The sequence below is a fragment of the Corylus avellana genome, chromosome 6 (assembly GCF_965113065.1).
Source record: "Corylus avellana chromosome 6, dhCorAvel1.hap1.2, whole genome shotgun sequence".
NCBI classification, from domain to species: domain Eukaryota; kingdom Viridiplantae; phylum Streptophyta; class Magnoliopsida; order Fagales; family Betulaceae; genus Corylus; species Corylus avellana.
This window is the reverse complement of record NC_142495.1, coordinates 389,435-416,065: the sequence shown is the minus strand read 5'-3', so window position 1 is coordinate 416,065 and position 26,631 is coordinate 389,435. Positions and strand designations below refer to the sequence as shown.

At 37.5% G+C, this 26,631-nt stretch overlaps 4 protein-coding genes across 5 annotated transcripts; 2 read left to right on the top strand and 2 right to left on the bottom strand.

Moving 5' to 3' along the window:
• Positions 1-656: 656 nt before the first annotated feature.
• LOC132188698 (GLABRA2 expression modulator) lies at positions 657-4,858 on the bottom strand. Of its 2 annotated transcripts, XM_059603225.2 has the most exons (5): positions 4,410-4,858; positions 4,223-4,324; positions 2,589-2,860; positions 1,145-1,212; positions 657-1,059 (listed from the first exon to the last, which is right to left on the bottom strand). In XM_059603225.2, exons 1-5 carry the CDS (start codon positions 4,759-4,761, stop codon positions 1,002-1,004), a joined length of 852 nt encoding a protein of 283 aa, XP_059459208.1. In that variant the 5' UTR covers positions 4,762-4,858; the 3' UTR covers positions 657-1,001. The 2 variants fall into 2 exon arrangements, with proteins under 2 accessions (XP_059459208.1, XP_059459207.1); XM_059603224.2 differs by having other exon boundaries at positions 657-1,212; positions 4,410-4,855.
• A 1,151-nt stretch (positions 4,859-6,009) lies between these two features.
• LOC132187431 (alpha/beta-Hydrolases superfamily protein) lies at positions 6,010-8,005 on the bottom strand. Its single transcript, XM_059601742.2, has 6 exons — positions 7,586-8,005; positions 7,395-7,493; positions 7,261-7,302; positions 6,960-7,104; positions 6,550-6,651; positions 6,010-6,232 (listed from the first exon to the last, which is right to left on the bottom strand). Exons 1-6 carry the CDS (start codon positions 7,799-7,801, stop codon positions 6,162-6,164), a joined length of 675 nt encoding a protein of 224 aa, XP_059457725.2. The 5' UTR covers positions 7,802-8,005; the 3' UTR covers positions 6,010-6,161.
• A 1,927-nt stretch (positions 8,006-9,932) lies between these two features.
• Positions 9,933-12,956, top strand: LOC132187432 (bet1-like protein At4g14600). The gene is made up of 4 exons (XM_059601743.2): positions 9,933-9,969; positions 10,063-10,186; positions 11,949-12,005; positions 12,379-12,956. The coding sequence occupies exons 1-4, from the start codon at positions 9,947-9,949 to the stop codon at positions 12,538-12,540; spliced, it is 366 nt and encodes a 121-aa protein (XP_059457726.1). The 5' UTR covers positions 9,933-9,946; the 3' UTR covers positions 12,541-12,956.
• Positions 12,957-17,387: 4,431 nt separating this feature from the next.
• Positions 17,388-18,313, top strand: LOC132188333 (uncharacterized). Its single transcript, XM_059602754.2, has one exon. The coding sequence runs from the start codon at positions 17,554-17,556 to the stop codon at positions 18,001-18,003; it is 450 nt and encodes a 149-aa protein (XP_059458737.2). The 5' UTR covers positions 17,388-17,553; the 3' UTR covers positions 18,004-18,313.
• Positions 18,314-26,631: the final 8,318 nt, after the last annotated feature.

The following is a 26,631-nucleotide window of genomic DNA, read 5'->3' as shown; positions in this document are numbered from 1 at the left end:
CCTTTATTCAGTGGGGACTAACTCCTTTTTTTTTTTTTTTTTTGGCATAATGACAGATAACAAACAACCTCTCTACAATTGATCTGGAATAGACAAGATTTTATTGATACCACGCAATCAAATCAAAAGGATTAGATAAGAGTATAAAAGTTGATTATAGAAAGAGTTGAGTAATAAAATTTGGTTATATATTATTATAAATTTGGATTGAGTTGGAGTCCAGATCCATTAAATCTGGACTGTTAGGGTCGAGTCACGTGTCCCTCAAAACATAATTTTAATTAATAGAGGCTAAATGGTTAAATAGAGAAGTGCAAAGTATCCATTGGTGTCTTCTTCCTTCCAAATTTCTTCAATTTCAGTGCATTGCAAAATTGGTTTTTTCTTTTATTTTTTTAATCGTAACTTTCCAGAGGACCAGAGCAGAATAAGCTTTGGAAGGATGTGGTACCCTCCAGAAAAACAAAAAATCCAAAGAGGGAAAGTGTAACTATCCCACCCATCCATCCTCCACCCCCCACACACAACCCCCCCTTCCTTTTCTCTACTATCCTCTCCATCCATCCATACCCATTTTTTGCATGTGTGAAAGAGTATTGGGGCTCCTCTGGATTTTTGCCAAAAGAAAAGCAAAGAACAGAAAAATCAACATAAGGTTTCAATATGTGGAATTCAGTAGCAACTATTATGTGCAAAAGAAAAAGATTATTAAAAATCACATTTTTATCTCACAACTATTCCACGATGCTGACGTAACAGTCCAAAGTACCACTATATGGACCATATGACCAAGAAACAAGAGCAAAAATACCTTTGTAGTTGTCCTCCCAAAACATACCAAGACCTAAACTCTACAGTTACTTTGTTTCATTAACAAAGAAATATCAAGAATTCTCAAATAAATAAATGTAGCAATCTATGCCCCCAAAACAGCAAATAATAAAATTATCTAATCTATTAGCTTATGAGTTACATGAAGCAGAGTGTACAGTAAAACGAAACTATGAGCCCCAAAAACAGGTATCATGCAGATTGTAAGTTGCTGGCTTCCAAAGCTTCCTGTAGGAATTTCGTAGCAGCGTTGTAGTTTAAGAAGCCCAGGAACCAAAATTCATGGTTATCAACAGAAATGACCTGAACGTACTTTTCAGTAGGGTTGGCTCTGCTTGATGAAGGATTAACAGCTTTAAGCTGGTGTAATGGGATAACTACCTATTGACATCACAGAGGAAATAGGCAAAAATTGTCAGAAATTATTGCAGAAAACTCAAAAGCAAATAAGTTTAACGGAGACAAATTCCAGCTTGATGTCTAACAATTCAGAAAAGAATGATTCCAACTATACACTGGTTTATGGAAAACAAAAACATTAAAATTAAGTCTGATGAAAATTAATATTACAAGCGAAAAAAAGTTCATTGATTCAATCACTTCTACTCGCTAAAAGAAGCAATCACCCACATTAACACAAACACAGGGCATGATTGCCATAAATATTAGCGCTACAGTTAGCAAAAGTCTTTTCCCATTATCCAAGATGACTTGAACAAAACTTGATTGTAACAAACCTACGTTTTCACCAGGAATGAAGCCAGAATCTACCTTGAGTGGGGCAATAAACAGGTCAATCATATAGAGAATTCAAAAAATAAAGACCTCTTGAATGGCTAAAGAAAGTACCGCATGAGCCTTACTTCACAGCAACATATATTCCCCAAAGCAAACACCCCAGAGATACTATCATAACATTAATACCTTGCGTAATTAAAAATGTAAACAGAAAACAAGGTAGGATGTGAGTAATTGTTGTACATATGCCATAACAGCTCATGAGGATAATATTAATTAACTTAAAATCATTTAGAAGATGCCAAACTTCTTTCACTAGCATTATAACTCATTAAAAACAGTACTCCTACTTGTGGAATTGACCCCGCCGTTGTCAAATGTTCAACCCTAACAATGTTGGCAAGACTCATCTGGCGCATCACCATCAAGTTGGCAGTCAGCAAAAAGCTCCTCTTCAAGTGTCTAATAATGAACGCTGATTCAAAAGCTCAAGTACAAGCTACATTCAGAGGACTTGGGGATAGCAAGGGGGCAATGACCCCCTTCCCACCCAAAGTCCTTTATGTTTGTATGTTCATTGAATAACACACACTAGTTAGACTTGGGCCCAGGATTCCCTGGCACCTCCAATGTTTAGCATATTGAATATAAACCCCATCCAAGTAAATAGTCTATTTAATCCCTTCACCCCGCCCCCCGGTTCCGATCATTCACAAAATTGAAATTTCCTAGTCCAATCCGGGCTAATTATACAATCAAATAGATAAGTCGCCAAAATAATTAGCTTTGACCAAAAAAAAAAAGGTCCAACAGTATTCAAATGCATTGACAATCAATATGCTATTAATCAAGATGAAACTTCAATCTTATAGGTAAAAGTGAAAAATAAAAAGGAAAGAAAGCTATACAACCTGACCCCTCAGTTACCATATCAAGTATATACGATTCATACAAATGTATCTTTGTTCTGATAAGTATCATACAAATGTACCTTTTTGATAGGTAACATACAAATGTACCTTATAATAGCTCCATTCAGTTTGGCCATTGACGGTATATGAAAGAGGATTATCGCTACAAAACGCAAGCTTTGCTGTAGATACATATAAAACTCCCATGACTGGACCAGCAGATGTGGATAAGTAACATGCGTATGAATCCTGAAGTTGCTCTTCAGGAACAGTCTCAAAAGTTTGCCGGAAAATTTTCTCATAACCACCTTCTGCTAGGACCTTTGTTCCCTGTGCAATTCTTCCCATTGCAGCATCAGCAAAACTAGGGCCGGTTTTCACTATTTTAATACAAAAGGAGGTCACTTTAGTACTACTAAAAAAGAGCAGTCACTAGTAATATCATGTATGACAACTGCAAAATGGTTTTGAAAAAAGTAAAAGCAAAAAAGTATAATCAAGCTATATAGAAACAAAGAAAGACAGAGATCATCTCATTTTTTCAGCACCAAAACTATGCAAATAACTCCGCATTTAATCCTTTATAAGAAGAAGATATCATGGTTTGGTAGAAAAAAAGTGAGTACAGATGGTTTGGTCATGTCCAAACGGGAACAATAACTACACTACATATTGTTCTGGTTGAAGAAAAGTACATGGACCAAGATTAAAAGAAGAGGCATGGTGTCCTAAAAGTCTAATAAAAAAAGATAATAACTAAAAGACAAGGATCTTCACTTTTTAATTACAAAACTGTGTGACAACCACCTCAATAACTCACTTTAAGATCTATGACTACATAGAAACACAGAATCTACATGAAAGAATTAAATCCTAAATAGCTTATAATCATATCTTAATCAATTGCTTTTTTTTTTTTTAATGAAGTTCAAGGTAGGGCCCCTTTGGGACTCATCATTGTCGGTAAACCTCGGATACACAATCCTACTTGCAAGAACCATGTATCAGGTAATTGAGGAGACTAAAACAGCCGACCTCGTGGTATTACATCAAACGAGTGACCATTCGAGCTAACACTCATGGGCATTTTTACTAATTTTGACAGCGTCAAATCAAACCTCCTTATTTTGAAATTTATAATCATACATTGCTTAGAATTTTGAATAAATATAAGTTTTGCTAGCTAAGAAATTACAAGGCATCTTATCAGAGGAGCTTCATAGTTTGGGTTGATAATATCAACAATCTTGGAAAAAGGTAGTATATTGGAGCAGCCTGTAATCAACAATTAAAATACAAGTTGAGAGGCCATAGGAATCTCTTTGGGTGATGAACATTTGAAGAGCTCATTTTACTGTTCATTCATGTGGCCAGTTGTGTGAAGGATCTTCCTCAGAACTCTGATCATTAACATTTTCATTATTTTCTTGCATCTGCCTCTTACACAGAAATAACATCGACCAACTAAATAGATCAAACAAACGCCAGCCCTAACAACCAGATCACAATCTTTTGATAATAATCCCCCAAAACCATCAAACCCGGACCATTCACTTTATCCCCAACGAATGAACTATACAAGAAACTGCAATCCCCCCATCCACGAATAGAATCAAAAGCACTAAAGTTAACTACATGCATGGAGAAACCAATCAAATAACTTAACTATGCAGCTAATTCAGCAGAAAATCAAAGGGCAACGTCTTTGTAACATCAAATCTGATAAAACCTAATAAACTTACGGTGCTGCCAAGTGTTTCCGGCGAGATCTTCAGCCTTCCTAGTGGTTTCCCCGACCTTCTTTCCCCACCTCCCCAGCACATTCCGTACAGTATCCACCGTATCTGCCCCAAAAAAATCATATAGAAATTCCATCAATACCGAATGATGTACGTATACAAATACATATAGAAACAGAGAATACTTTACCCTTGAAGGAGAAGGAAGAGGAGGGCACAGGGGACGAAGACACGTAGGGGCTGGATCCGCTGGGGTAGGACATGGCGGGCGATTCCGTCACCAGTTCGGGGCTCCAGCTCACCGATTTCCTCGAACTGGGCGACGCCACTCGGGTCGTGGATGGCTCTGTCTGCGTCTGAGCCTGGGTCTGGGTCTGTTCCTCAGTCTGACTCTGGTTCTGAGACTCCGATCCAATCACCAAACTTGTCCACTTCCCATCCCCATTCGCAGCATGACCGGCTTCTTTCGGATCCAGTTTCGGGTCCGTTTCCTGCCCCGAGGCTCGCGTGGCTTGCTCTGTGGCCGGCTTCGGCTGTTCCATTTTCTCGGTGGCGCGTGGGGTATCCTTTTTTTGGGAGGGGGGATGTTTCTTAATCTGGAATTTTTCGATTTGAATGCTTTGTGTTTTTCTTTTCTTCTTTTTCTTTCAGAGTTTGAAATTCGTGGCCTTTTGGATTAGAAAACGGGTATTACCGGTAAATGGCCTTAGAAATGTATGGCTGTTTTTTAGCGCGAAGAATGGGTTGGGGGCCCAATCCATGAGGCACTTATGTTGGAATTCTCCAATCTTGATTTTACTAAACAAATACAGGCCCCCAAATATCACGTTCGATGGGAATGGAAATTGGGCCAATTTAGCGCTTAAAAGTTTACATTGTGCTCCACCAGTATTAAAAGTTAAAACAATCCGATACGCTTCATTGTCCATGTTCACCTTCAAAACTTACGTGCCTAATCAATACATCAAAAGCTGCTAAAGAATTGATGAAATACAAAAGGTTAAGCTTTTAAATTTATTTCAGGCTAGGCTGGCCCAATCTTATGCCCATACTCCAAATTAGAACCCACCATAACACACATTACCTACCAGTCAATTGTCGCTTCGAGTTTTAATATCCTTTTACAATTTGGTCTCAAAAGTTTAATTAAGTAGATTTAGGTCTAATCATGTCATATCAATTAGTCTATTTGGAGTCATGAGTATAAGGAAGAACAGGGAGTGATGCAGAAATTTGACCAAGTCAGAAGACATCACATGATCAATAGTTCTGATTATCTGCCACATGGTCGTTTTTTTTTTTTTTTTTTTTAATGTGATTGTTTCGGTTACGATTGTGGTTGAAGTTGTCTTTCGAGTGAAGTCCTTTGAGCATTTGGTGTATATTGGGTTGAATTCCTCTGAACGTTGATGATTGAAATCATCTATGGGTTGAAGTCTGTTAATGGTTACAACGTTCTACATGAAGCTGATTAACGCTAGCGACAACCGGGGTCTTTCACGAAGTCCGTAGAAGAATTGTATTGGGAATCTTTGATATTTTATCCTTCGTTTTCTTCTTTATCTTTTATATCTTTTATATATATTATCTTTTAACTTAACTAAATTTATTAAGAGTGTGTTTTCTCTTTTTGAGATGTAATTCATTTATGTTGTTCTTCTGTTGTGTTGCGTCAAGGAGTCTATACAACCTTTTTCATTCTATGTACAAAGAACTGAAGAAGGCAACTAAATATAATTGCTAGAATTTGATATCAAGAGAAAAAACAGAGATCCTCTGCAACTCAAATGTAAAGCTAACTAGTAACGAATATCTTTGTTTATTAGAGTTAACCATTGTTGACCATTGACGGCAGAAAGTATTATACAAATTTAAGAAGAAGAATACGAATATGCTTCATGAGAATCCTAGGCAATAAAGCAGCCTTCCCAGCTAAGCAGATCTATTCTTCGTGTCCCGGCACCACTTGAATCTTCTCAATGAACTTGAGCAATGTTTCCTCGGCCTTATCATCTGCACAAAAAAACAAATCTAGTATTAGATCTTCATTTTTCATTCTTGAAATCATATCCACAGGTCATTATATTGAAGGATTTAGAGAGCGGGCAATGAGGCTGCCTTATTGCATTGCAATGGGTAGTCTCGTCTGAGAGCTTGTCTGAGCTTCACCTGCTCTGATAAGTGTTCAGATAGCTTGGGCTCTGTCGGCTTAGGCTAATCCAAACACCTATCAAACTAAGTGAGATTTGGTAACCCGGCATCCATACATATTAGGCAAAATGAAAATGTGGAGGGTATGCATGTGGCAGAAATTGAGTAATACTACTAACCAAGTTTAGGAATAGTGTGACCCTTGGTGTGATGAATTACAACAGGGTCCACGAATGATTCCAGTAGAACAGTCCCATCTTCCTTATTGAAGTCTTTCTCCCCTACAGCACAAGAGACAAATAACAGAAAATGAGATGTTTCGTGGATGAATTATCTAAACCCACATATAATTGGGAAAGATTAATTAAGGCTCATTTGCATATGCTCACCAGCTACACTTCATTATCCCTCATTGTTATGGCCAATAGGTAATATCCCAAATTGGGTTTTTTTTTTTTTCCTGTTCCCCATTGGCCTATATTCTCAAAAATCTTTGGCAGAGAATTAGGAGATAAAATCATGGAGTTCTTGCAGCAGCAAAGGTGTCTATAATAAAATATGCAGAGGGCATTATGAGACTTCAAATTACCTATGAAGTGGAGAGATGGGCACTTGATGGGAGATGAAAGAGCGTTAGCAGCCAGCTTAGGCGCCCCAAACTTGGATCCTCCAAACTTAGCCCCTGATATTATTATCAGAAACTTTATCTTTGGTACCTTAGTAAGAGCCACACCCTACAATTCACACACCATTGTTTCACTTTAGTTACCCTTATTAATTCTCCTCCGCCTCATCACAAAGACTTAATTGGTAGAAAACATTAATAAGAACATAAGAAAATGCTACCAAAAGGATGCCTTAAAGAAATTGAACATAAAAGTTTCTTCTACCTCTTCTTGCATTCCCGGCAATAAAGCTGCTAACATTCCTCCCTGAAATCCATTTATCAGTTTAAAAACAATAAACAAATTAGAGATGGTAAAATCATAGTGAAAGGTAAGAAATTTGTTATCAGGAATCGCACCATGGAGAAGCCCAGTACACCGTCAAAAGGACCATGCTTTAACATGTAATCTTCCATGTATGCAAGACATTCTTCAAAATTCGTATACTCGGTATAATCCTAAAACAAAACAACCATTGTAAGTTACTAAAACGTACTCTGTTTTCACTGCGAAAAAGAAGAAACAATAGTATATGGGAAAGATGTAAAACCTCGTTGGCTTGGAACCACTCATAGTAGGGAGGGTCGTAAATTCCTTCCACATCGGACTTTCCTTCAGCAGGAAACGGGGCGTCGAGGAAGACAAGGTCCAGCTTTTCGAGCACGGTTTGGGGCAATCTTCCTGCCAATTTCTTGAGAATTTCACCGCTTGTTCTGAAGCCATGGAGGCACAGAATTCTGGGTTTTCTGTGGGTTTGGTTCTCCATGATCAGTGGAAGACTATTTTCTTTCTAGCTTTCAAGATGGGATATAAGCTATAGCCTATAGCACTAATTTCTTCCCAGCTGCAACACAAGAAAGAAGTAGTTTCTGCCTTGGCCCTGTCCTATCATCTATTTAATGGGGGTTCGTCAACAAAAGGGTGCTTATATTTTTTGGTCAAAACCAACCAGTTCTTTTCTTCTTTTAAAAGCCTACCAACAAACTCTTCTGACTTCAGTGGAAGTCCGCAGGTCCCTCTTGCCGGCTCAGCACGAAGATGGGTGGGTGGCTCGACAACGATTGTAACTTTGTCTTTTTCCTTCACCAACCCACTTTTCTTCTGCACCAACTCTGAACCTTCAAACAATCCTAGCTTATAATGAGATCAAATCCGGCGTCATACAAGTGGATTTGGTACTGCTTATATTCTCCAACTTAAGGCGGGCTTGTTAGATGTTTAGCTCTCTTCTACAGATTCTCAACTTGGGAAATCGTAAAATTCAGATTAATGGCTCCTTTTGTTAACGTTTTTTACAGGGTAATTTTTGTTTGAAAAAAGTGTTTTAAGTGTGATATAAAGGTGAAATTAATTGTAATTATTTTGGATTTGTGTTAATATTTTTTTATTTTAAATAGAAAAAACAAAAGCAAAAATATTATCAAACAAAACCATTACTGTCGATGATTTTTTCACGTGGTGTAAACGATGAAATTGATGACAAATCAATCCATTCATGATTATGCAAGGTGTACGGGGTACCTAATATCAACCCCGCTCAGCCCACCAAGCCCAAATGGGCCTTGAAGGAAGTCCATTAACTTCCCAGCCACAAAAATCCTAAGGGGGTGCATTGCAGAGAATTATTGCCCACCTAATCACCTTTGATTGAATTAGGTAAGGACCGTAAGGTCATATTGGTCTTCAAGTGAAAGCTTAATTGGTTGGAGCCAATCTGAAATGGACACTAATTCGATTTTTTTTTTCTTCCTCCTTATGAGGACATATAAAAATAATAATAATAATAATAATAAAAAGGTAAAGTCATATTGTAAGCCAAAAAAAAAATTGTGTTTTACCATACCACACTATAACGGTAGTAGGTGGCATATAATGAAATATCAGTTAGTGATATGCAGTACACTGGCGTGCATGAACAGTCAGTGTTAGATTTATTTATTTATTATTGTTTAAATTATTATTTAATTATATTTTATAATTAAATGACACTGGTGTGTATGATTGTTCATGTACGCCAGTGTACTGTAGATCACTGCTCATGAAATACCAAATACCTTGCTAGTTCTGTGTCCACCAAAAAATGACACATGGAAAGAGGTGTGCTAGGCTAATGCTCAGTCACCAAATTAACATTGAGTATTACTCATTCAATAGCAGGACACTTGGCACAATCCATGAAGGCAGAGAAGATGAGCTAATACTTCGCTTCTTATCTCATTGTTTAGAGAAATGAATGGGGTTAATAATTTACTTATATTTTTTTTTATAAATTTAATACATCAATTAATAAATTTGTGAGGTATAATATTGACTTATGTGAAGTTTAAATAAGTTCACAAATCTAATAGTTAATTTATAAAATTATATGTGAAAAATATAGACAAAATATTGATACCAATATTTTTTTCATTGTTTATACACACCTATCTATACGCACCTATCTATAAGCAAGACCACTAACTTGGTTACTTGGGCAAATGTATTTTTTGAAACATGGCATCTCAAACCAATCCTAAATTAGTTCAATTTTTAAATAATAATTGAATGGCTAGTTGTGATTATCACGTTAAGATTGTAAGATTAAAATATAATTTTTAGCATAAAAAAAAAAATTCCGCCCTATCAGGCTGAAAAACAAACGTCAAAACCCACCTAAGCAACAACTCTCGCAACGACGTAACCAAAGACTCGTCCAACCCGAATAAAAAAAAAAAAACTCCTCCAACCCCAGGCCCAAAAAAAGATGGCGCCCAATTTGATCCGGGTGGGTCGAATGGGTTGGGTAGTGGACCAAATACCCAAATCGGGTCATCTTGCACCAAACCGATAATTATAAAATGTTGAGCACTCTCCTCGGTCCTCGCATCCTACAAAGATACGTCCTGGATCCCCCAATTTCCGCTCACTCCCAATGGCAAATCCTTACCGATCAAGGTACCCAAATTCCTTTTTCGCAGGTTCTCTCATTTTGTATCTCTCACTCTCATGTAAACATATACATTGAAACTGGGGTAATGTGTTGCGCAGCGAAGGTCTTAGTGCGAGACAGGGCGCTAATTCGGATGAAATCCAACTGAGGATTGATCCAGTGCATGGAGACCTCGACGAGGAGATCTCGGGTCTTCATTCACAAGTCAGACGTCTTAAAAGTGTACGCTTTCTAATTCTCTTGCTATTTCGGATCTGGTTTGGAATTCGTTGTTTTAGTTAGGGATATGGAGCTCGTGTGCTGAATTGTTTGATTTTGTGCAATCTGAGTCATGGGTTTGAGTATGGTTTGGTGAGGCTAATCATTGAAATGTGTTTGACCTGTATAGAAGAAGTTCTGATTCTACTAGCTTGTGTTTTATGCTGTTTGGGACCTCGCACTAGAACTATGAAATTGAAAGAAGAACACGAAATGCAATAATAACTGGTATAAGATTATTTATGACTAATGAGTGAGTGATCAAGTTGATAAAAAATGTCTCGGTGACTATTGCGGAATCTAAAGTGATCGTTGAGTAGGAAAAATATAGGATGTTGTAAAGCCAAGATCATGAGTTGGGTGTGTCCAATACAGGCCGGTGGAAGGGGAGAATGATGTTTTGCTATCAAAATGCTAGTACCAAATTGGTTTTCGCCAAAAATCGTCCTATCACTGTGCCTCCTGAGGTTTGTAGTCGACCCAGGATGGAAGAAAAGGAGAGAGAAAGAGACCCCATTATAAGGAGAAAAATAGAGACAACGCTCTAAGAAACCGTTGAAGCAATGAACACAGAACATAGGAAGATTAAATTTGTAAATTGATTAATCCAATAGTGTATTTTTTGCTACGATCCTGAGTGCTCTACATGGCTTACATACAATATAAGCTCTTGGGCACATTTCTTTTCCAAGCCAGTTTTCAAATGTGACTTCTATTTAAAGTTTGTATCATTTGGTATCAGAGTCAACCATCACATCGAGTATGGCATCGGACACAGCTTGTCAAGTATGGAATCGAAGAGGTTGCAGCTTTGTGGTCGAGTCCGGAGGGGGTGACCCTATGGGCTGGATTAAAATGTTTTAGTACTAAGTATGGACATAGTGTTAAGTTGTTGAATACTGATAAATGAGTAGAGTCGCCAAAAGAAAAAAATGGCTACCATTGGGTCAATTTCAATAAAATGGGCCGCTATGGACATCGGCTACGAAACGTGGTGGTATGTTATAATCTTAAGTGTCCCATATAGTTGAAATAGAATATAAGCTATTTGACACCTTCTGTTTGCAAGCTTTATAGATTAGATTCATTTTGGATATACCACCTCTGCCATTTTAGAACATATTATCCTGAAACATTTTGATCACGAAGTATCTCTCTACTGTTAAGTTGTTTTTTGACTCTCATTTCTTCTCATCCTTTGGCTCATCTTTTAAATCACAACTGTCTGTAGTAGAGGCTGTTGCATTGTGGCTCATCAGTGCAGTTATTAACTTTGGGACCAAAATGTTGCCCCAAGAATTGAATGATCGGTCATGCCTAGCATTTGGTTTTCAAAAACATAGAATCTGTAATTGTATGTTCATAGGAATTCACATCGTTCTTGTTGCTTCTGGTCAAGTGGTTTCCTGTTAAAATGGCTGTTTGGGAAAGTGAAACGGGTTCTTTTAGAGTACTTCTTGTACACCCTTTGCTGACTCACCTATATTCTTTTTTTAAATTGATTAAGCCACCAGCCATAGTGGGGAGGCCACGGGACTATCTTCCATCAACCCAGTAGTGTCGTCTGGATTGAAATTTAAGCCTACCTTGTGTTCAAAAAAGAAAAGAAAAAAAAAAAAAAAAAGTCCTACTACCTCTACATTGCAATTTTTGTTTTAATTTCAAGTCTCATTTCAATTCTTCTCCCCTCAGTTTTGTGAACTCTTATTCATATATTACTTTGCAGGTAGCTCAAGAGATTGAAGCAGAAACAAAAATTCAGAATGATATCCTCTCTGATTTGGTAAATTTATTGCTCGAACCTTATATGTCCTTAAAATCTAATATCCTGTGGGCATCCAGAGTCTTCGCGTGCCTTAATTGAGATTATCACTGAAGCTTGTTTTCTGACTTGTCTCACGGATGCATGAGCTTTCATCTTTTGCATTGGAACTTTTTTTTCCTGAGCCATTTACACTAGTGCTTGCTGTTAAGGAAATACACACACAGACACACGTGCACATACGCAGGGTGCACACGCCCTCACTCACACGCGCGCACACACAAAAAAAAAAAAAAAAAAAAAATCTGAAGTCCACTTAAAACAATCTGCCATTTTGTTGAAGGGATGAACATGTTGCATCATGACAAATTGCTTCTTCTGGTTTTTACAACAGCAAATGGCAATAAGTCAAGCTGGGGCAGGGGTGAAAAATGGCATGAAGAGGTTGAATAGAACCATCACCCAGCAGAGCTCAAATCATATCTTGCAAGTGATTGTTTTTGGACTACTTTGTTTCAGTATAGTCTACCTATGGTCCAAGCTAGTTAGAAGGTGAGGACCTAGTTTACTCCAAAAGAGAGGAGCTGCCATTCATGAATTAGAAGGGTCTTCTGTGGTCATCAACGTAATATCCAGGTGTTATGATACAAGTTGTATCGTAAATCCTTCTTTGTAGTTATAGTTGTGACTTGTGAAGCTCTTTTTGACGAAAGGTTTGAGATTTTTTTTCTCCCATGCGCAATATATGCATGTTTTCAATATTCTCCAACATTCTCACATTATGCTTTGAGCCACATCTAAAGCGAAAGGCTGAGAATACATTTTTATGTATATGGAGCCTTGTATCTGTTCACCTTTTGGTTATTTTTAGGATACCATGGTATTGTTAATTTGATCCCCTAAAGAAGGGAATCCTTAACTTTTGTAGGAATGACTTTCATATCATGAATAGATTTTTTGTACTTTGGAAATCTGCACACCATTAGGGGTGAAATAGCGGTTGCGGTTAGCGGTTAGTGGCTAAAACCGCTAACCGCAACCGCCTAGGCGGTTAGTAAATTTTACTAACCGCCTTCGTTAACCGGGTAGGCGGTTAGTAAATTTTACTAACCGCCTCCACTAACTGGGTAGCGGTTAACCGCCCGGTTAGCGGTTAACCGCTTTGAAATAACCGCTTTTTTGGGGCTTTTTTCTTTGGACCGATTTTGGGCTGGTTTTGGGCTCACTTTAAACATTTTTTTTCTCATTTTAAACTTTTTTTTTTTTCCCTTTCCACGGCCATTTTAGCATTAAAAATTGCTATATACCAAAATCTTGTTGGTCACCTTCTACAAATCTACACATCATATAATATACAAATAAAATTACAACAAAATCATCACTTCACTTGTAGTCTTATACATAAACTCACAAGCAACCAAAAAAATCAACATATATGGTTAAACTTGAAGCTTGAGGCTCATTTCAATCAACCAAAAAAAGTTCATAAACTCACAACTTATTGTTATTATTATATATATATATATATATATATATATATATATAAAAAAGCGGGTAGCGGTTAGCGGATTTTCAAAACCCACTAACCGCTAACCGCAACCGCCTAGGCGGTTAGCGGTTTTTACTAACCGCTTTCAAAGCGGTTAGGCGGTTAGCGGTTAACGGTTATAACGGTTAGCGGTTGCGGTTAGGCGGTTTTAAATTTCACCCCTACACACCATGATGAATGTCAACAATGTGACGCTGCTAATGTATGATTTGAATCTTTTTACTTAAGCATTGGGCATGTAATACAAGGCGTGATCGGAGGATGTTATCATTTTTTTTTCTAGTTCAATGAACATGTTGAGCTACACATGTTTTTTGATTTACGCCCATTTGTTTTGGCATAAAATAATTTTTTATAACATATTTTTCTTCTTTTGGAGTGGTCATGGCATCAAATAATATTTTTCTTACTTCTTATTTTGATTAACTTAAAAATATTTTTAGTTGACTAAGAAAAATAATATTCATGAGGCGTAAAATAGTTTACCTCTTTCTCATACCCCAAGAAGGCAATTTTGAGAGGACCCTTTATGGGTCTTTATTGTTGTCTCCAAATATTTGAGAGCCCATGACTATAAATTCTTGAAAGGGGTTGCAACTTGCAATATCACATGGTTTTGAATTTCAAGCCCTCTTGAATGATTCACTTGCATGGATGAATCTCAAACTGAATAGATTAATTAACACCAAGAAATTGTCTCGGATTGAATAGGTCTATTTAGATTGTTTGTTTGTTTTTTTTTTTTTTTTTTCTATTCAAATATGGGAAATCTGGGGAGAGGAATAGGTCTATTTAGTTTAGTTATCAGTCTCACTCTAAGGCGTCAGCTCCTCTTAAGGACAAGAAGTTTTTCTATGCAGGTTGACAATTTGTTATGCCTCAAGTCTGAAGCAAAGCCATTGTTGGCAGTACGTATGCAATGTACTGTCTTATGCACACCGTCGACCCAAGATAAACTGAAGCCTCAATGTTTTTTACACTAAATGCTACATCGATTAGTGTAGCTTTCCAAGCAAATTAATTATTATTTATCGGAATTGCTGTCATTAGGGTAGGCAATTGTGAAAACACCATATAAAATTTACCTATTTCAAACAGATACTCAAAAGAATTTGAAACATCATAGAGATTCTTTTCACAATTATTTGTTTAAATTGGCTGGTAATTCGAATATATAAATGCTGAAAATTAAGATGATTAATAATATGAAAAAACTATGTCGTAATTAGTGCCGAGGTCGTACATGGAAGATGAAGAGAAGGCAGTTTGTCAGTAGCTGGTGACATTTTCTTGTTTATAGAGCTGTAGCGTGTAGCCATCGGTGGCAACAGAGTCTTCCCACCAGCTCAGCATTACCCAATGGAAAATGATTTTTTGAGGAAAGTTTTCTTAAACCAATTTTCAAGACACCGTTCACCAAACGTCAGCTGTGACTTTCGAGGATGGTCTTGAAAATTTCCCCATCAACTTGGTGATTACAGAAGAATCTTCGAGAAAAATTATAATATTTTAAGTTTTAACATTACAATTAGCTTCTTACAATTGACCCTGTTCCACGGACTACTAGGTCATCAGCAACAATGATTAATACTGATTGTCCATTTGCGATTTTACGCGTGTGGTTTGCCTTCGAACCCCTACTTGATCACCGTGTTGCGGAATTCTAGGATAACATCATTGGGGTCCCAATTACAGTGTGTTTTCCTTCCTTCTTTACGAGTAATGATACACGTAAATTTTTTTATGTCCATCTAATTCTTTAAAAGATGAAGATTATTATTAAACTTGTAATTAATTATTATTAAATTTTGATCAAATAATAATTTTAATAAATATATCATTCTTAAAAAGATTCAAGAGAAATACAAAAAATAATTTTAAAATTACTCATTCTTACTTGTTTTTGGACCATAAAAAGCTTCCTGTTGGAATGGACCTATTCCTATTCCTTGTGAATAATAATTATAAAGCAAATGAATGATTCTCGGCCCCTCCTCCCCAGATTCATCACCAATTGTAGCTTGTCACGAGATGATTTTGATGAGGCTTATTTGGTCCGATCTGCTTGAGCTGATAAATTTTATTGAAACTTTTAATTGGCATTTGGGTAACTATGGTAAGAGATCTCGATCCCTTTCTCTTCTCTAACAAAAAAGAAAAAGAAGGAAAAGTAATAAGGTATCCAAGAATATAGTCATTTTATAATATAGATAGTGTTATGCGATATATATATATAGTCATGATTCTAAGAACGCCGGCGTGCATGACTGTTCATGCACGCCAGGCTTCTTTTTCCTTTTATTTTTTATTTTTTTAATAATTAAAATAATAAAATATTATTATTTTATTATAATATTATTATTTCAGCCTGGCGTGCATCACGCCGGGCGTGATGTTTAACATCACCCATATATATATATATATATATATATATATATATATATATATATATATATATATTTTGACATATCATTTAAATTACTTACACTGTTACATATAACAACATTAAATATTGATCATGATTTTTTTTAAATTTTTTTTTTTTTCAAGTGAAATGGATCATTCTCCTAATTCTAAACTTTCTAATTTTATGTTGTCGTACCGATTACAATCACAGGTACCCGGAGACAGTTTCAAACAAACCTTAATGATTTAAGGAACATTTTTCAGCGTCTATTATATACAAGGACAACAAAAGTCATTTACGCCAATACAATTCATATATATGAGATTAATTCTATATTGTTAGAGCATCGTTTTCCTTTGTTAAATTTAAAATTGTGGAATGCCATGTTCTCAAAAGTTCACCAATCACCATGATCAATTTTTCTATGCCAGCTTTTGCCAGTTCGATCGATGGTGTACTGCATCATTCAAGTAAACATATAATAATATGAATAACCATTTCTATATTCTTCATCGGATGCCTAATTCTGCTTCACGTTCTTCAACTCTCCTTTCCTTTTGAATATTCAGGCTGGCTGCAGACATATGCATATGTTTCGAGACAACATATTAAAAACGAACATGTTAGTTGTTTTCCATTTGCAACGGTTACATCCATTATTTTTTCCTTCTCTCTCCCCAATTATCTTATACCAAACGGCTATCAATTACCAGCTCACAGATAATCTAATCGAATATATATATATATATAAAAACAAAGCCATCATCTTCTACGGGGTGGCCAATCAAAAGCTCCTCATTCAAGCCACAGTAAACTCGACACGTGTGCTGGACCCTATTTTTGACTTGGTCCCTTGATGACTTCTATCAGGATCAAATGATGGAATGGGCAAGTGCCACGTGTTCGGGTTGGGCTAAAGAGATTATACGGTCTGACTGTTCGCACTCTAGAGTAGCGTGGAAGGTTGGAAACTCTCAAGGGGCATTCTAGTAATACCGACCGACCACGCCAATAGTTGTTGAAAGGCCAACGCGGAAGCCAGAGTGTGAAGGCCAAGTCCCCGCAATTTTTATATTGGGCAAACGTTGTGCACGCAAATGGCCAAGACAAGGACGTTTGACTCACCCTTAACTAGCGACACATGTGCAATTTGAATGGTATCATGGTAATTAGAAGTCACATAAAGGACAAATCTAGTACATAAAAAATGACTTAAGTTCCTAATATAACCCTTCCCTGGACAGGTGTCGAATCTGGGTTTGTTTGATTAGGTGCAGATTCTGTACCTGATCCTTGAAGAAAGTTCGACGAAGCGAGAAAGAAAGAGTGGGCCATTATTGATTATTTCACACCGGCAATAGTTTGATCCTCGTTAAAGAATAATATACATACATACTTGGGTTGGGTGCATGTATATATATATATATATCTCCTTGATACATGGTTTATGAGATTTAAAACGATTCCAGGAATCTTAAGCATTATTTGATTAACCGCTGTCCATCGGCCTCCTCTTTTTATATTCTCCCCTTCCACTTTTGAGCTCCTCATCACTCTCAAACTCACAACTTTGCTTCCTCATCTTTCTGAAGCTCTCTCTCACACTTTGGAAAATGAAGATGGGTTTCTATGGCTTCCAAGTTTTGATGATCTTGGGTCTCTTGGCCACCTTGTGCATAGCCCAGGCTCCAGGGCCAGCACCAACCGCCTCACCACCCACAGCCACGCCACCCACTGCCACGCCACCCACCGCCACGCCACCCTCACCAGCTCCAACCCCATCACCACCTACATCTCCATCGCCAGCGCCGGCTCCGACCTCAAAGGCCCCGTCCCCTTCACCAACCAAAGCCCCTACCTCAGCTCCCACTCCTTCAGCGAAATCTCCTTCACCCGTGTCTCCTGCTCCCAAGAACTCTTCACCGCCGGCACCCAGTCCCGTTACCCCCTCATCCCAGCCACCGGCTGCTGATCAGACCCCCAGTGCCGCCTTCTCTCCTAGCAAAGCCGTTATTGCTGGAACCGCTCTTGTTGGAACTTTCTTCGCCGTGGTGCTGGCTTAGACTGGTTCTGGCTTTGTCCCACGTGGAGGCTCATCTCGGCTCTTACTAGATCTTATTTTTGATGCACGGATGAGATCTATTTGTTTCTCTTTCATGTTCATTTTTTTTTTCTTTTTTAATTTTCCGATATTTATTTTTGTTGCATTTGTCTCATTCCATATTGGGTTTTACTTAGGGTCGGATTTGTATGATGATGATGATGATGATTATTATTTGGAGATTCATTGCTTTCGTGTTGACACGTGTATCCATTTGTAGATGAGTCCGGTGTACATCAAATATTTGAATAAAACAACTTGTCATTCTTTTCTCTGATCTGTTACGCATATATTTGTTTTCTTAATTGAAGTCTCCAATTTGGTACAACATTTCTCTTCCCTCTTTATGGAATTCCTCTTCTACGCTAAGTTTTCCCACAAAAGGCAACCTTTACTGAGCAAATACAATAAAAGGGCGGATTGCGTTGCCTTACATGATCATTATTAGTTTAGCATTACGCACGGGGAGAAAGAGATCAAATGTGTTGCACTCATGTGATATTCCGTGAGCCCCCTCGGCTTTGGTACGTTGATGGGCCAAGGGTGTGGGCTTCCTTTCATTCCTCGGTGGCCAGATGGGTCTAAGCAGATCTCAGCCGCCAAGGCCCCTAAATTGGGTGAAAGAGACTGATCATGGGTAGAGGTCCCATAAACCCTTGGAAATAATTGGTCGCCGATGAGGCCCAAGTAGATCTTTTGGTTTCGTGCTTGACGTTGGCCCAAGAAAGAAAAAGTCGCTCACCACCACCAATGCTCCACTAAATTGGGTCATGACTAAAGTTATTTGGAATTCATGTAACCTTCACAATGGTGCTCGATTGGGACAATAACTGATTAGCTGGGGTTCAGATTCCGTGTTCGTTAAATTCTGTCCCCTCCCTCTCATATTGGGCTTTGCTTACCCCAATACCTTTATCTGATGGAGTTGAGAATGGTAGTTGGCCCAATCCGGTTTTAGCGATGGCATTGAGTGGAGGAAGAAGATATTATTTGCCTCCTACATTACTGGAAGCCAATTCTTTCCATTGCTTTCTAGACGAATTAATTAATGAAGGATTAAACAGTTGATAATTACATCAGTTTGTCGTGGGAGACAACGAAGGTTTGATTCCTTTCTCTGATGGGGTAGAGAATGGTACGTAGTTGTCCCAATCCGGACTCTAGGAAGAAGAATTATTTTGGGCTTTGCTTTCCATTATTATTTGAATCGTACAATCTACAGCTAATTTTTTCCTGTATTTTCTTATTTCGCTGTAGATGAATGAACGTTTAAATAGTGGACAATCACATGACCAGTTTCGCGTGGAAGACAACCAAGATAATAAATATCATTCATTTCCTTTCCTTTTCAATGTTCATCAAACTTGCCCTTTTCTTTTGGGCCGGCTTGAAAGGAAAACATGATTAAGAGCTTTTTTATGAGTAATTTTAAGTGATCTACTTATATCCCACTAAAAATGATGTGACTATTAAAACTACCCATCGATCAAAATTTAATAATGATCAATCACAAGTCCAGTGGTGATTTTAATAGTCACATCATTTTTAATAGGACACAAGTAGGCCACCTAAAATTACTCATTTGTCCTAAAGTGGTAGCTCAATCGGCTGTGAACTACGCTTAATGAAGCGGAGGTCACTAGTTCGAATCCCCCTCTCTATTTCCTTGTGTAGACATGTCAAAAAAAGAATTACTCACTTTATATATATAGCATGCATTTAAGTTATGTGAAACAAATGCAATGGGTCGACCTTCATGGCTGTACACTCTATCAACACTCAAATCTCATATTTGACAAGTTGTCTAATCCCATACTTGACTTGGTAGCTAATTCTTGTACCAAACGGATACAAATGTATATAAGCATCATCAAAAATCAAAATTGTTGTGACATTTTGATGCAGCGTAGGATTGTAGTGAACAAGAAAACATCAAGTTGAAGGGGTAAATATTTCTAAGACTGTGAGACTATCACAAGAATCTAAGAAATCTTCTTAAAAACTATAGATTCTATCTATGGTTTAAGGAAAAACACAAAGAAACTCAACTCTGAGTAATTCTTATTAAACAAAATCAATAATAATCATAAACTGAATTGTTAAAGGCTATAAGCATATATTTATAGCCCAAGACTCCTAGTCCTAAGATAACAATGAAATAAAGTTAATTTAGAAGTCTACGAAAGACAACTAAACCAAATAAAAGACTAACAAATAAATCTAATTCAAATAAAGACTGAAAGATAAGATAGAATAAACAACTAACAAAGAAACCTAATAAAAGACTAAAAGATAAGATAAGATAAGCCTTGAATTCCAATCTACATCATCCTCCCGAGGTTGGAGAGAATTCGCCCTCGAATTCAGACTGTCTTTTCCACGGTCCTTCGGGTGTCCTGTTAACTCGTTCCATTCTTTGTTCCTTAAGATCACAACAAGGCAACACCCCAAAATAAACGTGACGCTTCTCATCATCGAAATACTTTGATGGTTGTCATGAAAGCCCCATACACCATTTGGCAATACTGCAGATTTGCTATTCGTTCGTTCCTTCTCCCTTCCGTGTGCCATGAAGATACTCAAGAATGGGTCAATCATTGTTTCCCTTGTGAACATATAATTTATCTCATCCGCATAAAACTCACCATAATCTTCGTTAGGAGAATTTAAAATATCTTCAACACCAAGGAAATCAACATAACCTAATTCTTCATCACTAAAATTAGGTAATGCACCTGGAAGGTCTTCTTCAACCTCTTCATAATCGACGATGCCATCCTCTTCATAATTGGCGATGACATCTGTGGGCCCTTCCTCTTCCAATTGGCCATCTTCTTCTGGATAGAGACCACCAAACATGGGGAAAAACCCATCTTTTTCGTGCTCCTCCGTAGGCCTTTCCTCTTCCCATGAGTCATCTTCTTCGGGCTCCTCATCATAGGTTGGTGGTGAATCCCAATCTCCAAATCGTTGCGAAGGATCTTCAACATCTTCATATATGAATTCTTCATCAATGAACTCGGATTCCTGAAACTCTTCATCTACAGATTCCCTTTCCTCCTCCACAGAATATGGATTTGGTTGATAGATTTGAGGCTCGCGAATAATGGTCAAGTTGGCTTGTCGCGGCATCTCCGTCTCAAATCGTGCTCTACGTTTTTTAGGATATGCCCTATGACCGACAACCACATTATCCTCATCCACAAAGCGTTGATTCGTTCGATGGTGACGAACTTTAGGGCTACGCCGGTTGTCAACTCGGGTTGTGAAGATCTCTATTTCTTTCCGTAGTAGTTCCAGCTCATCCACCATGCGTTGCCAACGAATCGCCGCTTGATTCGCCTTTAATTTTTTCTGCAGCATCTCCACCTCATCCACCATGCGTTGCCACTGCTCCTCCGTACGTGTTTCACCGACTGCTTCTTTACGTTCATACACGTCCTCCAGATGTGCAAAGCGGTTGCCCCTTCTTCTTGTGTTTGGCGGTGCCATGGAAAGAAAACTGGAGCTCTGATACCAACTGATGCAGCGTAGGATTGTAGTGAACAAGAAAACATCAAGTTGAAGGGGTAAATATTTCTAAGACTGTGAGACTATCACAAGAATCTAAGAAATCTTCTTAAAAACTATAGATTCTATCTATGGTTTAAGGAAAAACACAAAGAAACTCAACTCTGAGTAATTCTTATTAAACAAAATCAATAATAATCATAAACTGAATTGTTAAAGGCTATAAGCATATATTTATAGCCCAAGACTCCTAGTCCTAAGATAACAATGAAATAAAGTTAATTTAGAAGTCTACGAAAGACAACTAAACCAAATAAAAGACTAACAAAGAAATCTAATTCAAATAAAGACTGAAAGATAAGATAGAATAAACAACTAACAAAGAAACCTAATAAAAGACTAAAAGATAAGATAAGATAAGCCTTGAATTCCAATCTACATCACATTTGTTGGGGGTTAAATAATTATAAAAAGAACAAATTGAAAGCCCTGTCAATTCTATCCATCAGATTGACTAAAATCTCATGGATAGAATCTTCAATCTTCAATCACAATCCTCAGTATTAGGGAAGAGCGAATTAAGTAAGAAAAGTGTAGTGCACATAAAAGAGTTGAAGCACTAATCATACATTGCTGGTTGACATCCACATGCTTGCATGCCGGAACCTAGTAATGTACGTACAATAATCTCTTTAATTATAATTATAATTTTTATTTTTTGAAAAACCTCTCTTTAATTATTTGAAGTGAAATGAAAGATGAATCTATTTATAGTCAAAATTATATTTTGTTTTATCTAATAGTATTTATGATACCACGTGATGAATATGTTATCATGTCATTTAAACATTTTAATTAATGTAACATCATTTATACCGTTAAAAAAATATATATATATATATTAATTATAAATAATGAGAATAACTTCTATAAGGGTGTGACATAAACTAGACTTTTTGTGCTCACTAATAAACAATAAATACATCAACATATATATTACACCAAATCCTTCATAAACGAAAATATTGGATCTTTACCCATTCTCTTCTCTTTCACCTAGGAAGACAAAATCCCCTAATTGCATTCAAGATCGAGAAAAGAAACGGCCACCGGCCTCCCTCTGCCGGATGCTGTCTAACGCCACCAATGGTTCCCTCGCAGCTGCTCGTGTACCAGTAAGTTATGAGTATTCATTCTTTGGAGAAAGGATATTTTCAAAATTTTATTTAGTTCATTTTATCTTTTTCTTGAGTTTTTATCAGACGGGTGTTTATTTTTTTGTTGGGCCATTTGATTCCCAGGATCAGTGAATTGAAATCTTTGGATCTTTTTCTGATCTTAGATAATTTTTCAGGTATACATGATTCCAATCTTAGATTTATTTAATTTTTTAGGTATATATATATACAATAATCGCGCGTGAAGTCTCTTGATAAATCGATGAGAAGGGTAAAATTAAACTGGGCATTCGAGCTATATCTGATCTTAGATAATTTTTCAGGTATACATGATTCCAATCTTAGATTTATTTAATTTTTTAGGTATATATATATACAATAATCGCGTGTGAAGTCTCTTGATAAATCGATGAGAAGGGTAAAATTAAACTGGGCATTCGAACTATATATATGAACCCACATGATTTTTGGCCATTTACTGCATCAAGTAAACCCACATGATTTTGTATTCATCCCAAAAAAAAACAAAAAACAAAAAGAAAAGACCTGATCTATATATACCAGATCCTTATAATTGAAAGAATTATGTGTACCACATAATTAAACCTCTTCATGTTATTAGAAAAAAAAAAAAAAAAACCTCTTCATGACTAACGTTCCAAATTTCTCTTTCTATAAACATCTGCACATGCATTGATTATATATGGCAATACAACTAGACCATAAAATGGTACAGACAAAGTTAATTATCATACGGACAAAGTTCTTTCATTAATTATTCAAAAAAACAAATGAATCATCTGATTCGACACTCACACTTAAAGTGTAAAGTCTCTTTCTGCGAAATAAAGACACTCACAAGTCACATATGAAATGTGAAGAAGGCAAATAATTAAGTGTTAGGTGGCAAATCTGGCTAATATTATTAATTGATGCAGAAATGCAGCCAATTAATTAACTCCAAGTCCAAGATAAGGATTCTCTCCGTTTTGCTTTCATTTTACGATGAGAATTAATTAATTTTTATAAATTTATTTATTATTATATATTGAATATGTTACGACTTTATTTTAAAATTTTAAATAACATTAATTAAACTATATAAACAAATTTTGACGTACAGTAAAATAATTAATACACTAGCTCCTTAATTTCCAAATGAAATACAAAAATCATTTTCACGTTATACAGCCACCCTTATTTGGTCAATTATAATGGCTATAATTGAATCAAAGTCCTTATTTGCTTTTAGTAATAATGAAAAAGAAAAATCAAACACGTAGAATACTAATTAATGTATCCGATATCCGTGCCAGCGCGAAACGATAAGAACCCTCGAATTATTTTTGTCTGTCTGAAGTAATCGACATGGCCTCTCGGGTTTACGCAAAGACCACTGGAATGAATGGTTGGGTGGAAGCATACAAAGAGTTGCGGTAAGCAGTGACACAACATGTCTGTATCATGACATGCAGTTTTGGTGCTGCAGAGATCAACCGCCATGCCTGATGCAGGTCGCAGGTTCCCTGGTTGTGCGATCGATCGCACTATACCTGCGATCGATCGCACACGGAGCATTATGTTAATTTTCTGCGTTGTTAAATTAGGTCAAGCCGTCTTTATTTCCTTGTTTTAGTAGGATTAGGGTTTTGGGAGCCTTTATTTCGTTATTTTATTAGGTGTAGGGTTTTGGGGATATTTATGTCATATTTTATTATGTTTAGGGTTTTGGGGCTATAAATATATGCTTATAGCCTCTAGAGAAAGGAGTTGTTGTTTATTATTGATTTTGATTAATGAGAATACTCAGAGTTGAGTTTATTCTTCTTTTCCTATAAACTTTAGAGAGTATCTATTGTTTTTAGAAGAATTCTTAGGTCTTTGATAGAATCTAGATCTGGAATTGTTTATCCGTTCTTTTATTGTTGTTCTTCGCTGCAGCCTACTAAGTCACGCTGCATCAGTTGGTATCAGAGCTCAGTTACGTTCCATGAATGGGGAGGAGCAACCGCTTTGCAGACATGAACGAGGTGTACGTGCGCACAGAGACAACACATAAGGAGCAACCGGCGATTCGTTTGCGACACATGGAGGAGAGGTTTGGTGGTCTAACCGTGCGGAAGGAGGGGCGTGCGTGCACCCAACACGGGGTCCCTACCGATCACTTGGCCGACATGGATGGTCAGAGCGTTCATCGTCGTCAACCAAAGCCGATGTACGCGGTGGCGGGTGACAAATTTATCGTTGAGAGTGAACCTGTCAATCCTTATGCGGGGCGCGGAGTGCGGAAGGAATTTCCAACGGCACAAGCCTATGCTATACCACGGGGCGCAGGCGTCAAGCTCGACACCCAAAAAGAAAAGATAGAAAAGTCAAAAAAAAAGAGGGTGCCTAAGGAGGCGGCAGAGATGACGAATCAATCGGTGATTCGTTGGCAACGCATGAAGGATGATGTGGAGATATTGCGGAAAGAAATAGAGGCCTTCACGACCCGAGTTGACAACCTAGTCGGCCCTAAAGTTCGTCACCATCAAGCAAATCCACGCTTTGTGGATGAAGATAATGTGGTTGTCGTTCATAGGGTGCAATCTCAACGATGGAGAGCATGGAGTGAGACGGAGATGCCGCGACAGGCCAACTTGACCATTATTCGCGAGCCTCAAATCCATCAACCAAATCTATATTCTATGGAGGAGGAAAGAGAATTGGTAAATGAAGAGTTTCAGGAATCCGAGTTCATTAATGAAGAGTTCACACACGAAGATGTTGAAGATCCTTCGCAAGAATTCGTGGATTGGAATCCTCCACCAACCTATGATGAGGAGCCCGAAGAAGATGACTCATGGGAAGAGGAAATACCCACGGAGGAGCACGAAAAAGATGGATTTTTTTCCTTGTTTGGCGGTCTCTATCCCGAAGAAGATGACCCGTTGGAAGAGGAAGAATCCCCGGATGATGTTGGCGATTATGGAGAGGTTGATGAAGACTTTTCAGGTGAAGTGTCTAATTTTAATAGTGAAGAGGTTGATTATGTTGATTTCCTTGGCGTTGAAGATATTTTAAATTCGTCTAACGAAGATTATGGTGAGTTTTATGCGGATGAGGAAAATTATATGTTCACAGGGGAAACAATAGTTGACCCGTTCTTGAGTATTTTTATGGCACATGGAAGGGAGAAGGAACGGGAGAAGAACGGCAAATCTCAAGTATTGCCAAGTGGTGTATGGGGCTTTCATGTCAACCATCAAGGTATTTCGATGACGAGAAATGTCACCCTTATTTTCGGGCGTTGTCTTGGCTTGGTCTTGAGGAACAACGAGTGGGATGAATTGACTGGGCATCCGAAGGATCGTGGAAAGAACCGGTGGAATTCGAGGGCGAATTCTCTCCAACAAGGGGAGGATGATGCAGGTCGCAGGTTCCCTGGTTGTGCGATCGATCGCACTATACCTGCGATCGATCGCACACGGAGCATTATGTTAATTTTCTGCGTTGTTAAATTAGGTCAAGCCGTCTTTATTTCCTTGTTTTAGTAGGATTAGGGTTTTGGGAGCCTTTATTTCGTTATTTTATTAGGTGTAGGGTTTTGGGGATATTTATGTCATATTTTATTATGTTTAGGGTTTTGGGGCTATAAATATATGCTTATAGCCTCTAGAGAAAGGAGTTGTTGTTTATTATTGATTTTGATTAATGAGAATACTCAGAGTTGAGTTTATTCTTCTTTTCCTATAAACTTTAGAGAGTATCTATTGTTTTTAGAAGAATTCTTAGGTCTTTGATAGAATCTAGATCTGGAATTGTTTATCCGTTCTTTTATTGTTGTTCTTCGCTGCAGCCTACTAAGTCACGCTGCATCAATGCCTCAATCCAACTTAATTATCTTCTACAAAACGACGATA

Coding starts and splice junctions, on each gene's coding strand:
- LOC132187432 (XM_059601743.2), top strand. CDS start 9,947: ATGGCAAATCCTTACCGATCAAG. Junction 10,187..11,948: donor AAGTCAGACGTCTTAAAAGT/GTACGCTTTCTA, acceptor ATTACTTTGCAG/GTAGCTCAAGAGATTGAAGC. Junction 12,006..12,378: donor ATGATATCCTCTCTGATTTG/GTAAATTTATTG, acceptor TTTTTACAACAG/CAAATGGCAATAAGTCAAGC.
- LOC132188698 (XM_059603224.2), bottom strand. CDS start 4,761: ATGGAACAGCCGAAGCCGGCCACAGAGCAAGCCACGCGAGCCTCGGGG. Junction 4,325..4,409: donor CTCTTCCTTCTCCTTCAAGG/GTAAAGTATTCT, acceptor TTTTTGGGGCAG/ATACGGTGGATACTGTACGG. Junction 1,213..2,588: donor CTGAATGGAGCTATTATAAG/GTACATTTGTAT, acceptor TGATGTCAATAG/GTAGTTATCCCATTACACCA.
- LOC132188333 (XM_059602754.2), top strand. CDS start 17,554: ATGAAGATGGGTTTCTATGGCTTCCAAGTTTTGATGATCTTGGGTCTC.
- LOC132187431 (XM_059601742.2), bottom strand. CDS start 7,801: ATGGAGAACCAAACCCACAGAAAACCCAGAATTCTGTGCCTCCATGGC. Junction 7,105..7,260: donor TGCCGGGAATGCAAGAAGAG/GTAGAAGAAACT, acceptor TGTGAATTGTAG/GGTGTGGCTCTTACTAAGGT. Junction 6,233..6,549: donor TCACACTATTCCTAAACTTG/GTTAGTAGTATT, acceptor TTTTTTGTGCAG/ATGATAAGGCCGAGGAAACA.